This window comes from Staurois parvus, unplaced genomic scaffold, assembly GCF_062004578.1.
Source record: "Staurois parvus isolate SC_StPar_1 unplaced genomic scaffold, SC_StPar_1.0 ptg002806l, whole genome shotgun sequence".
NCBI lineage: Eukaryota > Metazoa > Chordata > Amphibia > Anura > Ranidae > Staurois > Staurois parvus.
The window spans coordinates 25,518-43,227 of NW_028320602.1; the positions used below are offsets into that span (position 1 = coordinate 25,518).

Here is a 17,710-nt window from a genome sequence, read left to right on the forward strand (position 1 = left end):
TGTTTCATTGTTTGTATCAGTGGGAGAAATGATGCCCCAGCACTGGTATCAGTGGGAGGAATATTGCCCTATTATTGCATTATTGGTGTCAGTGGGGGGATTGGTACCCTATCATTTGTGTTAGAGGAAAGTACAGTGCATTATTGTTTGTGTTGGAGGGAGAAATATTGCCCCTTCATTGGTGTTCATGGGAGGAATTTTGCCTCATTATTGGCATCAGTGGAACAAATTGTGCCCCATTGTTGGTGCCAGTGGAAGGAATAGTGCCCTATCTTTGGTGTCAGTGGGAGGAATAGCACCCTATTATTGGTGTCAGTGGGAGGAATAGTGCCCCATCATTGGTGTCAGTGGGGGGAATAGCTCCCCATCATTGCTGTCAGTGTGGGGGGTGGTATTGTGCCACATCATTGGATTCAGTGAGAGGAATAGTGCCCTGTCTTTGATGTCAACGGGAGGAATAGTGCCCCATCATTGGAGTCTATGGGAGGAATAGTGCCCCATCATTGGAGTCTATGGGAGGAATAGTGCCCCATCATTGGTGTCAGGGGGAGGAGTAGTGCCCCATCATTGGTGTCTATGGGAGGAATAGTGCCCCATCATTGGAGTTTATGGGAGGAATAGTGCCCCATCATTGGTGTCAGTGGGAGAAATAGTGCCCCATCATTGGTATCAGTGGGAGGAATAGTGCCCCATCGTTGGTTGTTAGTGGGGAGGAATAGTGCCCCATCATTGGTGTCAGTGGGAGGAATAGTGCCCCATCATTGGTTTCTATGGGAGGAATAGTGCCCCATCATTGGTGTCTATGGGAGGAATAGTGCCCCATCATTGGAGTCTATGGGAGGAATAGTGCCCCATCATTGGAGTTTATGGGAGGAATAGTGCCCCATCATTGGAGTCTATGGGAGGAATAGTGCCCCATCATTGGTGTCAGGGGGAGGAATAGTGCCCCATCATTGGTGTCTATGGGAGGAATAGTGCCCCATCATTGGAGTTTATGGGAGGAATAGTGCCCCATCATTGGTGTCAGTGGGAGAAATAGTGCCCCATCATTGGTATCAGTGGGAGGAATAGTGCCCCATCATTGGTTTCTATGGGAGGAATAGTGCTCCATCATTGGAGTTTATGGGAGGAATAGTGCCCCATCATTGGTGTCAGTGGGAGAAATAGTGCCCCATCATTGGTATCAGTGGGAGGAATAGTGCCCCATCGTTGGTTGTTAGTGGGGAGGAATAATGCCACAAATGAATGGGAGAAAAAGCGTTGAAAAGGCCCGGATAAAGGCAAACAAAGGATGACCGTTTGAAGACCACTGTTCTAGAGGGACAAAAAGATGGAACAAAGGTTGTGAGCTAAGCACAAAATATTTGGTGGTGTTTTTAGATCTATATAGTAAGCCTATCGGTAAATACAGATCTGCACAGCTTTGGGGAAAAAAAATGAATGAGGGCATTTAGCTGTTTGCCTGGAGTTAAGATTTCATTTTTATCATTTTCAGTAATTATGAAGCTATTATACTACCCCACTGTCCCCTTTTGCAGGTCTTTATAGCTCCATGGACAGCTGGATGATTGTGCCCAATATCAAGCAGAACCATTACACTGTGCATGGGCTTCAGAGTGGAACTCGTTACATCTTTTTAGTCAAAGCAATCAACCAGGCTGGGAGCCGACATAGCGATCCGGCAAGACTCAAGACCAACAGTGAGTACATGTGGCTTTTACTTATTATTGCTCAACCCTCTCATGAACAGGGGTCACTGACGCTTGGATATCTAGACTAAATTCAATAGTATCAGTATGTGAAGGTTTACCTGACATTAACCCAATGACTAATTTGCACACCTAAACAGTTTTTATGGTATCCTTCCTCGGACATACACTATATGGCCAAAGGTTTGAAGACCCCTGACCATCACATCTGTATGAGCTTTTTGGACATCCAATTCCAAAACCGTGGGCATTAAGATGGCGTTGGAACTGCCTTTGAGGCTGTGCAACTCCTTGACACCAAACTGGTCAAACCATGTGTGACGGGAGTGACTTTTGGGGGTGGGGGGACCTCTGTATCATCTCCCCAAATCATTATGTTTAACCCACCCTGTGCCTGTTAAGGGGTACAGGGTGTGTATGTGAATGTCTGAGTCTTGTGTATAGTGTGTGTTCCTTTGTCTAGGCCACATGGCTGTCCATTGTCTGTTTGCCATGTGCTCCCCCCCCCCCCTTGTGCTGTGTCTTCCTGTCCAGCCAACTATTATGGGATGTACTGTTTGTGTATTGGTGTGGGGGTTGGTCAATGTCCTTTACCATGTGTTTCATCCCATTGTTCTGTGTCTGGGTGGGATGGGGCGGGCTGATGATGTATTTCCTGTTCCTGGTTGTGTTTCCCCGCCCTCTGTATAAAAACATGTTGTTTGTGTAAAATAAAGAGTTGTTGGCTTCCTGTATTATGAAGAGCTGGGTATTGTCTGTTTCCTGAGGGATTTCAAGGGTGTGGTCCGTGGATGGTGTTCGGACAGGGGAAGTTGTGCTATAACGGAAAAACTCAGTGCGGTCTGGGTTCCGGTTCCGTTACTTTGGTGGCAAGCGGTGGGATTGTGCTTCCAACCTGTAAACACATCCAAACCATCACCGTGATCCAAGAGCAGGAGAGGAGAGACAGATACCACTCGCAGCTATGGAAACTGAGGTCTTATGGCGGATGCAGCAAGTGCTGGCTTATTTAGATGACCCGGGTTCTACATGGGAAGAGCGTGGATGGAGAAATACGTCTGTCCAACAGCTGGATGAGGGTGTGGAAGATGGAGCAGTCGGCACATCCCTCCAATTACAGAAACCATGTCTTTATGGAGCTGTATTCAGGGACACAGTCATGCTGGAACAGAAAAGGGTTTCCTCCAAACTGTTACCATTAGGTTGGAAGAGCACCACAGTCCAAAATGTCTTTGTATGTTGTAGCTGTACCCTTCACTGGAAACTCAGTAATTTGGAGGGGTGTCCACCATATAAACAGGCGTGATGTTCATATCAGGTGCCCACCAACATTTGTTCATGTAGTGTAATTTAGGGGTCAGTGTTGTCATACAGATTATATATTGTCCAGGCACCCCTTCGCTGCCCATTCATAGATGGCTTCTCTTCCTCCCAAGGACCCTCTCTGTTCCGCCATGATCTTCCCTTGCTCACAAAGCCAATCCTGTAAAGACATGGTTTGACTGCTTTGGTGTGGAGGAACTCAAGGGGCCTGCACAAAGCCCTGAACTCAACCCGAATGAACACCTTTGGGGTGAATTGGAATACTAATGGCGAGCCAGGTCTTCCCATCCAACAACAGTACTTGACCTCACAAATGGGGACAAATTCCCACAGACACTCCAAAATCTTGTGGAAAGCCTTCCTAGAAGATAGGAGGCTGTTATAGCCGCAATGGGGAGGCAACTCCTTAACCACTTGCCCTCCAGAGGATATACCCCCCCCCTTCCTGACCAGGCCATTACCAGGCTGTACATAAATTGAATTTATGTTCTTTTTTTCACACAAATTGAGCTTTCTTTCGGTGGTATTTGATCGCCTGTGCGTTTTTTATTTTTTGCGCTATAAACAAAAAATGACCGACAGTTTTGAATAACAAAACAATATTTTTGACTTTTTTCTATAAAACATATCCAGTAAAAAAATATTTTAAAAAATCTATTTTCTTCATAAATTTAGGCCAAAATTTATTCTGCTCCATGTCTTTGCTTAAAAAAAAAAAAAATCCCAATACGTATAAATTAATTGGTTTTCGTGAAAGTTGCAGCGTCTACAAATGGTGGTATATACTGGTGGATTTGTAAAAAATTTTTTTTTAATGGCAGCGATCAATAACTTATAGCGGGACTGTTGTGGCCATTCTGATACTGTGGGGGGGGGGGGGGACTGCCACTGACATCCCCAGTGACACCAATACAGTGATCAGTGCTAATAGAAAGTACGGAAACTGTACTAATGGCACTGGGCAGGAAGGGGTTAACATCTGGGGCGATCAAAGGGTTAACTGTGTGCTGTTTTACTAGGGAGACATGCTGCAGTGCAGAGAAATACACAGCAGCATGTCCTTGCTGGCTGGAGAGGATGTGTTGTTTACATACAGGCCCTCTCCCCTGTCAGTGATACACAGCGATCGCTGGGTGCCAGCGGAGAATCTCTGGCCGGGACCCGGTGATCGACATCTGTAGCCATCAGTGGCGGCATGGGTAGGGCAGCGCGCATGCCCGCTACCCGCGAATGCAAAATCATATATATAAATGTGTGTTTGTGATTTTGCGCAGCCCTGCCGCTCTGTAGCAGTAGTTCTGCTATAGAGTGGTAGGGAAGTGATTAATAATGCCCACGGTTTTAAAACTGAATGTCCAGCATGTGGCCATAGTGGGTCAATGACAGAATGAGCATCCAAATCCTTTGCGTATGTGCAGCTGCCAGATGGGAGATGCTTAGGACGCAGCCTGGGTTGGCTGAGGTGCAATCATGGGTTCTGCCAAACTGGGTTTGGACCAAGTTCAGACTGAACCCAGCTCATGCTTAGGCCGGCCATACATGGGTCGATTTTAATTTTTTCTTTTTTTTTTCCATTATATATTTTATTTTTTCTTTTACGAAAAAAATACCTTACAAAACCATCATAAATCTTTTTACATCATACATATAAACTTTATCCCCATACACACCCCTATCCAATCTCATCTTATCCTCTCTTTCCCCTCCTATTAATCTAGTCATATATATAGATCTCTTTAACCATTTAAATTCTCTGGTACTACTATGGGGGACCGTTCAATTTTAAGTATTTTTCTGAAGTTCCAAACTCATACCATTTACCCCAAATCTTTCTAAACTTTTCCATTTCATCTTTCTCCATGTAGCAAATTTCCTCCATCCTACTAACATATTCTACTCTGTCTATCCAATCCTTCATTGTTGGTGGATCCTGGGCCTTCCAAAACCTAGGAGTTAAACCCTTTGCCTCACCAATCAGATGATATAATAAACAGTTTTTATATTGTTTTACTGACAACTCTGTTCTATAGAAAAGACATACCCATGGATCCTTCAGGATAGATGGGATGGGAGATGCCCAGGTCTCAGCATATTGGGTTGGCTGAGGTTCAATCATGGGTTCTGCCAAACTGGGTTTGGACCAAGTTCAGACTGAACCCAGCACATGCTTAGGCTGGCGATACATGGGTTGATTTTCTACCAACTTTTTGTTCGAAAATCATACCTAAGAACAATTGGCCGATTTTCACTCTGTTAGTGGGGCAATGGCACCGGCCGATTTTCATGGTTCCTCCCTATTTCGTTTATTGGGCTTGCTGGAAAATTCATGAAAAACGACCAATTTTCCAAATCATTGGTGGCACCATTGGATTAGAGAACGAACAATGTTTTCGAATTTTTGATCGAAAAATCTATCACGTACCTGGTGATGGAGACCAATGGAGAGAGGGCTTCCCTTGCGGCTAAGTTCCGGAGTCCCCTGAGAGTGGGACAGCGGGAGTCTGGCCATAGTTGCACAGGTTGCCTGTAGGAGTGCTGGTTGGTGGTCCACTCACGGAGCACGTGCACGGAGATAAGTCTGCAGAAAGGAGGTGCCTGTGCATGGTATGCAAGCCCTTCCGGGATTTAGAGATTTACTGGGTAGTCGGTTCAAGCCAAGGTCAGGTACCAGGTGGGAATCAGAGCAGACGTAGTCAGATGGGATAGCCGAGGTCATACACAGGAGGAGCGAGAGAGAGAGAGTATCCGTAAGCCAAGCCGAGGTCAGATCAGGGGTTAAGCAGAGTGGACAGGTCCAGGAGCAAGCCAAGTCAGAATCACAGGAACAGGGCACGGGGAGCTAGAGATCATCCAGCAACTTGAAGAAGTGATGAGCCTCCTTATAAAGGCCATCTGGCACCAAACTGAGGCTGATGTGTACTTCTGCGGCCATGCAGAGTACTGGCAGAAATGCTAGATCTTCCAGAACTTCTGCCGTGGACAAGACCCTGACAAAATTGTTTGGAATGCGACTCATGGATGGCATGCTTTAGTCCGGTACATCGTATTACTCAAACAGGACCTGGTACTACAAACATAGTCATTTTGAGGTTGGAGACAGGTCAGGTACTTTGCAGCTATTCCTGAATAAAAACAGGAATTCCTAAGCAATTTTGATTGGTGCTTTAAAAATGTTCTTTTTTTTCCAACCTTCTGCTTTACCCAACGGGTTAAAATGATCTTCCCATGTCTGCAAAAAGGGAATACACAGGAAATCAGCACCAGGCATCTTGCACGTACTCTGAAGAGTAAGAAAACAATACTGCCCTTCTATTAAACCATACATTCCCAACCCCTGGTAAGAGGAAGCAGCTATTCAGTAAGACTTTGGAAATTAAATCCAAATCTCATACTGCTACTTTCTTCGCAATCCTCGGCTCCATTCTTAGGAAAATAATAGTGTTTTGTTTCACTGTAGTTCACCACATGCTGCCAGCCATTTTCACACCTATTTTTAAAGCAGTGAAGGCGCGTATGTTGAAAGTGAAGTCCGATTGAAAGCATGAATGAAAACCACTGCAAATTGGAGACTCAGCTTGTGCAATTATCATAGGGATGAACAAAGTGGTTTTAACAAAATTGATTTCCCCGTGAAATTATCGATTTTGTCGCTAGCGAAATTTCACCAAATTGGAAACTCTCACCTTACCTCAATGAGCTACTTGGAATGTACTTGAAAAAAATGATCTGCTCTTTTTTTTTTTTTTTTTTTTTTTTTTTTATTTAAGTGAAGTTTGCTTGAAAAGCAAGATCTATTTTTTTTTTTTTGTATTTGAAAATTTGCTTGAAAAAAAAAACAATCTAATTTTTTATTTATTTAAGCAAAATTTGCTTAAAAATGTTTTTCTTGTTAAGGCCAGGTTTATTTATTTATTATTATTTATTTCAGGTACTTATATAGCGCCGTCAATTTACGCAGCGCTTTACATATATATTGTACATTCACATCAGTCCCTAACCCTCAAGGGGTGTACAATCTAAGGTCCCTAACTTACATTCATACACATACTAGGGACAATTTAGACAATTCACCTACCAGCATGTCTTTGGAGTGTGGGAGGAAACCCACGGAGAACATGCAAACTCCAGGCAGGTGGTGCCGTGGTTGAGATTCGAACCGGCGACCCGAGTACTGCCAGGCGGAAGTGCTAACCACTTAGCCACTGTGCTGCCGATAGGTACACATATCTGCGGGTGGTGTCGCTGCAGATGCGCACAAAATCCACCCACACAGAAGAATGCAGAGCCGCGGGCAGGTGCCATTAATTCTAATGGCACGCCGCCAGCACTGGAAATTGCAATCGCAGTTCCCGTGCGAGCTGCAGTTTCCAAAGAAGTGCAGGGACTTCTTCCCTGCCTGTCCCGGGGGACGGGAATCCATTCAAATGAATGGGCTCTCGTGTCCGCGCAAAACTCAGCCCGTAGGAATGCGGATATGTGAACCAGGATTAAAGGGAAATTTGTTTGTTAGCCCGGGTTCACATATATGTGGCTCGGTACATCGCATGTGAATCGCACAGGAACCGCACCGCATTCCTGTACTAATCACATGCTATTTGTGTGCGGTGCGATCGGAGCCGTACATTTTGTATGGCTCTAATCACACAGCACCCGCACCAAAAATGCATAGGACCCTTTTTTTGGTCCGCACTAGAATCGGATCGCATGAGTATTCACAACTATGCGATCCGATTCTGCATCTGACACCGCATTTTATGGACCGCTTTCAGGGTGTTGTTAACATACACACCTGCAGCGGTTCACATGAACGGTGTGCGATTCTGATGCGGTGCAGAATTTGCACAGAAAACATTGCACATTCTGCACCGCATCAGTGTGAACCCGGGCTAAAACACGATCTGCTCTTTTTTTAAAAAATGTATTTATGTAATTGGGGGGGGAAAAAAAGTTTGTTTTTTTATTAAGCAAATTTTTCTTGAAAAAAATTTTTTTTTAAAGGGAAATTTGCATGAAAAACATGGTCTACTTTTTATTAAATTGAGGTTTGCTTTAAAAACATGATCTACTCCCTTTTTTTATATATGTGAGTGAAATGTGCTTGAAAAATCAATCTATTTTTTATTAAAGGAAAATTTGCATAAAAATCATTATCTACTTTTTTTTTGCATTTAAAGTCATAATAAAGGTTTGTTTTGTTTTTTTTCATAACAAACATACTATACTCACCTGCGCTGTGTAAAGGTTTTGCACAGAGCAGCCCCAATCCTCATCTTCTCGGGTCCCCCACCAGCACTTCTGCCCCCCTCTTGCATAGTGCCCCCACAGCAAGCAGCTTGCTTTGGGGGCACTCGAGCAGGTGTGCTCCAGAGGCGCTCCTCTGTGTGTCCATTCAGATATGGCACACGATTTCGGCACCACCCCTGCTCTCTCCTCATTGGCAGTAGCAGGATCCAGTGGCTACCGCTGCTGTCTTAGCTAATGAGGAGGGAGAGTTGAGGCACCACCCCTGCTCTCTCCTCATTGGCTCACTGGCTGTGATTGGCTGTAGCAGGAACCAATAGCTACCGCTGCTGTCTTAGCTAATGAGGAGGGAGAGAAGAGGCTCCTCTGCACACCGCTGGATCGGGATCAGGCTCAGGTAAGTATTAGGGGGGCTGCTGCAGACACAAAAAGTTTTTACCTTCATGCAGTGAGCCTTTTCAACCACTTTAAGAGAAATTTGCTTGAAAAAAAATAATCCACTCTATTTGGAGAGAGTTGCTTTTTGTGTATTTAGGGTATTTTTAAATTTATTTTAGTGTTTTTTTGGACTTTTTTTTACTTAATAATGTGCATTTGTTTATTTTTCCTGTTTTCTCTTTTTATGAAACAAAAATTAACAGATTGACAAGGGACTGGTTTTTTTTTTAGTACATGACCAGATCTTTAGCGGAACTGTGGTGGCCATTCTGACACTGGGGGGACTGACATCCCCAGTGACACTAATACAGTGATCAGTGCTAATAAAAAGCACTGACACTGTACTAATGACACTGGGCAAGAAGGGGTTAATATCTGAGGGGATCAAAGGGTTAACTGTGTGCTGTTTTACTAGGGAGACATGTTGCAGTGCAGAGAAATACACAGCAGCATGTTACTGCTGGCAGGAGAGGATGTGTTGTTTACATACAGGCCTCTCTCCTGTCAGTGATACCCAGCGATCGCTGGGTGCCGGCGGGGAATCTCTGGCCGGGACCCGGTGATCGACATCTGTAGCCGCCAGTGGCGGCGTGGGTAGGGCAGCGTGCGTGCCCGCTACCCGCAAATGCAAAATCATATATGTGTGTGTGAGTTTGCGCATCCCTGCCACCCTGTAGCAGTAGTTCTGCTATAGAGCGGTAGGGAAGTGATCAATACTGCCCATGTCCGGCAGGTGACCATAGTGGGTCAATGACATAATGAGCATCCAAATCCTTTGCATATGTGCAGCTGCCAGATGGGAGATGCCCAGACCAGATCCAGGATAGGTGAAAGGAGCTACCATAACCCTCAGGTGGCATTTAAAGCCTATTCCAATGTTATGAGTCAGTTCACACAGGAGCGCGGTCTGCGTTCTGCGAAATTCCTATGGTATTCAGGGCTGTGCATTTTTCAGCCCATTCTCCATTTGAATGGGCTGAAATCACACTGGCTTGCACCAGAAGTAGTTCATGCACTACGTTTCAAAATGCACTGCACTGGATCGCATGGTACTGCGGTACCATGTGTCCCAGTGCGTTTTGAACATGGTGTGGGAAATGGGCACGGATCGTGGGTTTCCTGCATCTGGTTCCAATGTAAACAAGTCCTAAAGTACAACATTTAGGAAACCTTGTAACAGAAGTAAAATCTCTGAGTAAAGCACATACAAGTAAAGAGGAGATACGAAATTATTCTCCGTCATGGGGCCCGCTCTGTGAAATGCCACTCCAATGCTGAGAAATCATCCTCAAAATCTATTGGGAAACTGGCACTTCTGGGTTTGTAGATCTCTTTTACACCCAACAGCCCTCATTGGTTCCTCATGCCCATGTCCTTATTGGTGCAGGAGAGAATAGTAGAGGACAGCAGGAGGAACCAATCAGAGCTGTTGGAGATAAAAGAGACCAGGGGCGGACTGACAACTCAGGGGGCCCCCAGGCAATAGGGGATCATGGGGCCCCTGTATCCTTGCCCAAACTCCAAAAAGCCTATGAAAAAGGTACCAGGGACATCTCATGGGTCCCCCTACTGACCCGGGCCCTCGAGCAGTGCCCGAGTTTCCAAATGGTCGGTCCGCCACTGAAAGAGACCAATACTTCAAGAAATGTCATCTTCCCAGGAGACTTCGAGGACAATGTCTCAGCATTGGGAAGTAAGTATTTAGTCTTTTCTGTACTCAGAGATTATATTTCTCTGACAGGGTCCCTTTATTTCACCTTCTCCATCTTATCCTTTACCACTCATACCACCCCTCCATAACATAAAAGATACAGGTAAAAGCAGATGTACCAGACCCAATGTTGAGAGGCCACAAAGAGTTTATTTCATCATGCCTGAAGGACAAACCAATGCTTCAGGGATTCTGACTGACTTCCTTCATTAGAGATTAAGAGTGTGGATGGTCTCCAGCTTAGATGGGTACATGAGTAGCAGAGCAGCTTAGTGGACAGCCCTTTGACTTGCAAACTGAGATCTTCGGTTCATATCTCAGCCAGGAGACTATCTGCATGGCGTTTGCATGGTCTCCTGGTGCTTGCATGGTCTCTCTCTGGCTTCCTTCCACAATGCAAAGGCATGCTGATAGATTCATTGGCTCAGATCTGAAATTGGCCCTAGTATAATATTCTACTGAGTGTGCCAAATATAGCCACCTCATTTTCTGCCCCAACAGCAGATAAAGCACTCAGAGTCCTCAGGAAGAAGAGCACTATAGAAATATCAATAAATCAATTAAATTTCTTTAAAAAAAAATAAATAAAATCAAAAGACCAGGCTCAAGCAACCAATTCCAAAGCCTCATCAGCAGCTTTATGCCCTGAGGAAGGGGGTTCACGAGAACCCTGAAACATGTTGGCTTGTCCTTTGAGCGTTTTATGATGACATAAACTCTTCATGATGCGCCAACTTTTGATATGGTGCTCCTAATTGTTTCCTGTAGTTTTTATCTAGTGTAGGGTGGTAGCTGTTGCGAAAAATGGGCTTGTTGTTTTATTATAAAACCCTGGAAAAAAGTCTATGGTATATTGTGCCACTTCTGTCTCATAATTGTTCCTAAAGTGAACCGTTTATACATTAAGGAAATTAATTTTGCTGCCATACCATGATGGTAACAAGAGGTAGTGAAATACTACTAAGATCCAAGAGCCAATTCGTTTTCTACACAGGCTACAGGGTTTAAAGCAGAACTGTGATGCTTCGGGTCCCATGGCTATGGTTACTGCCGACTTGCACATTATGGCAGACATACCACCTAGAGCAGCCTCTCTCAAACTTGGTACCCCAGAGGAACCCTTGAAATAATTTTTAGGTCTCAGGAAAACCCCTGTAAAATCAATTTATCAAGGGACTTGGGGGAAGAATGCTCCTTACTTTGGTGGTCCGAAAATTCCTAAAATTGGTGGTCAAGTGGAAAGAAATGCCGTTACATTGGTGGTCATTGGGGAGAATGTCCCTTACATTGGCGGACAGTGGAAAGATTGCTTGGGAAGAATACTGTTTACGTTGGTGGTCAGTGAGAAGTTCTCTTACAATGGTGGTCGGTGGGAAGAATGTCCCTTACAATGGTGGTCAGTGAGAAAAATGTCCTTCATAAAGGTGATCAGTGGGTAGAATGCCCATTATATTGATGGACAGTAAAAGAATGTCACTTATAATGGTGGTCAATGGGAAGGTATTCCCTTACATTAGTGGTAATTGGGAAGAATACTCTTTACATTGGTGGTTGGTGAGAATAATGTCCCTTACAATGGTGGTCAGTGAGAAGAATGTCCGTTACAATGGTGGTCAGTGAGAAAAATGCCCCTTACATTGGTGGTCCATGGGAAGGTATTCCCTTACATTGGTGATAATTGGGAAGAATGCTTTTTACATTGGTGGTCAGTTGGAAGAATGTCCCTTACATTGGTGGACAGTGAGAAGAATGTCCCTTACATGGTGGTCAATGAGAAAAATGTCCCTCACAAAGATGGTCAGTGGGTAGAATGCCCATTATATTGGTGGACAGTAAAAGAATGTCACTTATAATGATGGTCAGTGGGAAAAATGCCTTTTAATTTTGGTGGTCATTGGGAAGGTATTCCCTTACATTAGTGGTAATTGGGAAGAATACTCTTTACATTGGTGGTTGGTGAGATAATGTCCCTTACAATGGTGGTCAGCAGGGGCGGACTGACCATTTGGAAACTCGGGCACTGCCCAAGGGCCCGGGGTCAGTAGGGGGCCCCATGAGATGCCCCTGGTACCTTTTTCATAGGCTTTTTTGAGTTTGGGCAAGGACACGGGGGCCCCATGAGTTGTCAGTCCGCCCCTAATGGTCAGTGAGAAGAATGTCCCTTACAGTGGTGGTCAGTGAGAAAAATGTCCCTCACAAAGATGGTCAGTGGGTAGAATGCCCATTATATTGGTGGACAGTAAAAGAATGTCACTTATAATGATGGTCAGTGGGAAAAATGTCCCTTAATTTTGGTGGTCAATGGGAAGGTATTCCCTTACATTGGTGATAATTGGGAAGAATACTTTTTACATTGGTGGTCAGTTGGAAGAATGTCCCTTACATTGGTGGTCAGTTGGAAGAATTTCCCTTACATTGGTGGACAGTGAGAAGAATGTTCCTTACACCATGGTCAGTGGGAAAAGTATTCCTTAAATTGGCGGTCATTGGGAAAAATGCCTCTAACAATGGTGGTCACTGAATGAAAGGAAATGTATGTTCCTCCCTTTCAGTCACAACACCACCCTTAGTGACAGCTAAAAAGATCATTGGTGCCATGCTGCTGGCTCTGCCAAGTGGCATTGGATATGGATCTATCCAGGCACCTTTAGATGGGAGGTCCATCACCCCCTTAGCAACCTTTGGAAGAACCCTAGTTGAAAATGGCTGGTTTAGAGCGCCCCTCTCCAGCCTTGTGAGGTGCATGCCTCACACCATTGCTCACCATCACCACCTCTGCTATCTTCTTCCAGATCTTTATTTGTTTGCCCTTGTCCGTATACCGACCACACTTGGCCTGCTACCAGCTATGACCTCATGTGTGGCAGTCAGTGTACAATTAATAAAAATTGTTAGACAGGGCAGAGATTTTCTTGCAGAAGAGACATACAGAGTCTGCCTATTCTACCTGCTAACAATTTAAATACGTTAGTTCTATTTTAAATGATAGAAAAAAAAAGTAACATCATTTTGAATTTGCCCCTTTCTAAAACAGGCCACGTAGTTTCTAAAACAGCTGCCTATAAAAGCCCAAACACTCAGTAAGGATTTCAGATCACCAGCCTGACAAGTCAAGTACAAAGTGCCCAGGAGCATTTAAAACGCAAAGCTCATATATTCAGTTTAGCATTGATTTACTCTATAGGGCTGAAGTAAAATGGATTAGGTTTGTTGTATGTAATTTATTGTTTTCGGCAAGCGTTATACAGGGGTAAAGTCGTTCCATAAAGAAAGCCACTTCTTCATACGCAAGAACATGGCTCATATAATATATTTTGTTGAGGTTCTCGCAAATAGAGCAGGGACTTGATTTATTTCTGAATCCTCTAACTGCCACTGTCAAGGGCAGACCGGTATGATGCATGGGGTGATAAGACGAGCCTTCAAGACTCACTGTATCATTGTCATCCTGCGCTATACTGTAACATGCATAAAGCACAGCTGAAAGCGGGAAACCAGGTAAAAGAAAACGGTATGAAGTTTAGAAACGCAAGTTCCCAAAAAATTCTTTCCAGCACCCACTACACAAATTCCCACAACAATTGGTTTTTTCTTTATACTGCTGTAAATAGCATTTAAAAAAAAAAATGTAACCATTAACCCTCTTGCATTTTTTGCAAACGTTTAAAAAAAATAATTTTAGGCCTGAGGATTAGCTAAATCTTCCAAACATTATATTAGGGCAATGGTTTATGAAGCACAAAATTTCAGTAAAAAACACTAAAGTTCATTTTAGGGTACAAAAACCCAATATTTTACCTATTGTTTGGGTAAATGTAAATGATGAGATTGCGCCAAGTAAATAGATACCCAACATGTCATGCCTTAAAATTGCGTGTGCCTTTAAAACGTTATATTAGCTCAACGGTTTATGAAACGCAAAATTTCAGAAAAAAATACACTAAGTTTTTAGGGTACACAAACACAATGTTTTACCAATTTTTTGGTAAAACATAACAGAGGAGGTTGCACCGAGTAAATAGATACCCAACATGTCAAACATTAAAATTGCGTGTGCCCTTAAAACGTTATATTAGCCCAATGGTTTATGAAACGCAAAATTTCAGTAAAAATCACAGTGAGGTTTTAGGGTACACAAACACAATATTCTACCCATTTTTTGGTAAAATATAAAAGATGAGATTGCACCGAGTAAATAGATACCCAACATGTCATGCCTTAAAATTGCGTCTGCCCTTAAAACGTTATATTAGCCCAATGGTTTATGAAACACAAAATTTCAGTAACAAATACACTAAGGTTTTAGAGTACACAAACACAATGTTTTACCAATTTTTTGATAAAACATAACAGAGGAGGTTGCACCGAGTAAATAGATACCCAACATGTCAAACATTAAAATTGCGTGTGCCCTTAAAACGTTATATTAGCTCAACGGTTTATGAAACGCAAAATTTCAGAAAAAATCACAGTGAGGTTTTAGGGTACACAAACACAATATTCTACCCATTTTTTGGTAAAATATAAAAGATGAGATTGCACCGAGTAAATAGATACCCAACATGTCATGCCTTAAAATTGCGTCTGCCCTTAAAACGTTATATTAGCCCAATGGTTTATGAAACACAAAATTTCAGTAACAAATACACTAAGGTTTTAGAGTACACAAACACAATGTTTTACCAATTTTTTGATAAAACATAACAGAGGAAGTTGCACCGAGTAAATAGATACCCAACATGTCAAACATTAAAATTGCGTGTGCCCTTAAAACGTTATATTAGCCCAATGGTTTATGAAACGCAAAATTTCAGTAAAAATCACAGTAAGGTTTTAGGGTACACAAACACAATATTCTACCCATTTTTTTGTAAAATATAAAAGATGAGATTGCACCGAGTAAATAGATACCCAACATGTCATGCCTTAAAATTGCGTCTGCCCTTAAAACGTTATATTAGGCCAGTGGTTTATGAAAAGCAAGTTTCAGTAAAAAATACACTAAAGTTAATATTAGGGTAAACAAGCACAATATTTTGTCCACTTTTTGGTAATCTATAAAAGATCAGGTTGAACCAAGTAAATAGATACCCAACATGGCAAGCCTTAAAATTGTGGGTGCCTGTAAAACATTATATTAGCGCAACAGTTTCTCTAAATTTCTCTTAAAAATTAACTTACGTTAATTCTGGGGTACACCAATGCAATATTTTACCCGTGGATTTGTAAACTGAAAAAAGAGTAAATACATACCCAGCATGCGTGCGCCTGTGAAACATTGTATTAGCGCAATGGATTATAAAATGCAAAATTTCTATGAAAAATACACAAAAATGTTAGGGTACACAAACGTAAACTTCTACCCAATTTTGGTAAAATATAAAAGATGAGGTTGCAGCAAGTAAATAGATACCCAACATGCCAAGCCTTAAAATTGCTTGTGCCTGTGAAATGTTATATTGCTGCAACAGTTTATAAAATTCAAATTTCAGTAAAAAAAATTCACTAAATTTTAAGGTACACAAATGCAATATTTTACCAATTTTTTTGGTAAAATATAATAGATAAGGCTGCACCAAGTAAATAAAAGATGAAGTTGCACCAAGTAAATAGATACCCAACATGTCAAGCCTTAAAATTACGCGTCTGGGAAACATTCTAAAAATTGGGTGTGAATTTTAAGTGCTTGGATTTAACTTTAGTTTAATACGGTTTAAAATGTTTTTTTTTTTTTTTCACTAAACTTTATTTTTTAATCACATAGGGGACAAAAAGTCTCCAATGTGATGCATTTTTTGGTGATGGGTTCTCTTTAAGGAGACATCAGGCGTCTGAAAGAAGCAAGTGGTGACTACTACAATCATTTATTTATTTCAGGTACTGATATAGCGCCATCAATATATGCAACGCTTTACATATACTGTATATTGTACATTCACATCAGTCCCTAACCCTCAAGGGGCGTACAATCTAAGGTCCCTAACTCACATTTATACATACACATACTAGGGACAATTTAGACAGGATCCAATTAACCTACCAGCTTGCATTTGGAATGTGGGAGGAAACCGGAGTTCTCGAAGGAAACCCACGCAGGCACAGGGAGAACATGGAAACTCCAGGCAGGTGGTGTCGTGGTTGGGATTCCAACCAGTGACCCGAGTACTGCCAGGTGGAAGTGCTAACCATTTGGCCAGGTATGGTATATACATAGTCATGTTGGTCCAAGCTGGATGAATGTAGCTACAGTGGGGCAAAAAAGTATTTAGTCAGCCACCAATTGTACAAGTTCTCCCACTTACAAAGATGAGAGAGGCCTGTAATTGGCATCATAGGAAGACCTCAACTATGAGAGACAAAATGAGAAAAAAAATCCAGACAATCACATTGGCTGATTTGGAAAGAATTTATTTGCAAATTATGGTGGAAAATAAGTATTTGGTCAATATGAAAAGTTCATGTCAATACTTTGTTATATATCCTTTGTTGGCAATGACAGAGGTCAGACGTTTCCTGTAAGTCTTCACAAGGTTGGCACACACTGTTGCTGGTATGTTGGCCCATCCTCCATGCAGATCTCCTCTAGAGCAGTGATGTTTTGGGGCTGTCGCTGGGCAACACGGACTTTCAACTCCCTCCAAAGGTTTTCTATGGGGTTGAGATCTGGAGACTGGCTAGGCCACTCCAGGACCTTGAAATGCTTCTTACGAAGCCACTCCTTCGTTGCCCGGGCGGTATGTTTGGGATCATTGTCATGTTGGAAGACCCAGCCACGTTTCATCAATGCTGGCTGGCAAAACTGCACATACACTGTACTGCCAAAAGTATTGGTCTGCCGGCCTTTCCACACACATGACCTTTAATGGCCCCCCAGTCTTAGTCCATAGGGTTCAGTATTGAGTTGGCTCCGCCCTTTGCAGCTATAACAGCTTCAGCTCTTCTGGGAAGGCCATCCACAAGGTTTAGGAGGATGTCTATGGGAAGGTTGGACCATTCTTCCAGAAGCACATTTGTCAGGTCAGGCACTGATGTCGGGGGAGGAGGCCTGGCTCGCAGTCTCCGCTCAAATTCACCCAAAGGTGTTCTATGGGGTTGAGGTCAGGACTCTGTGCAGGCCAGTCAAGTTCCTCCACCCCAAACTGGCTCCTCCATGTCTTTATGGACCTTGTGATGTTGGAACAGGAAGGGACCATCCCCAAACTGTTCCCACAAAGTTGGAAGCATGAAATTGTCCAAAATGTCTTGGTAGGCTGACGCCTCAAGAGTTCCCTTCCCTGGAACTAGGGGG

At 43.0% G+C, this 17,710-nt stretch overlaps 1 protein-coding gene across 1 annotated transcript in view; it reads left to right on the plus strand.

Moving 5' to 3' along the window:
• LOC149429098 (E3 ubiquitin-protein ligase MID2-like) overlaps positions 1-17,710 on the plus strand; it is a 64,426-nt gene that overhangs the window by 11,972 nt on the left and 34,744 nt on the right. Inside the window, exon 2 of the mRNA XM_089666735.1 lies at positions 1,539-1,700. Within this exon, the coding sequence (XP_089522861.1) occupies positions 1,539-1,700 (162 nt within the window). The remainder of the gene's footprint in view (positions 1-1,538; positions 1,701-17,710) is intronic.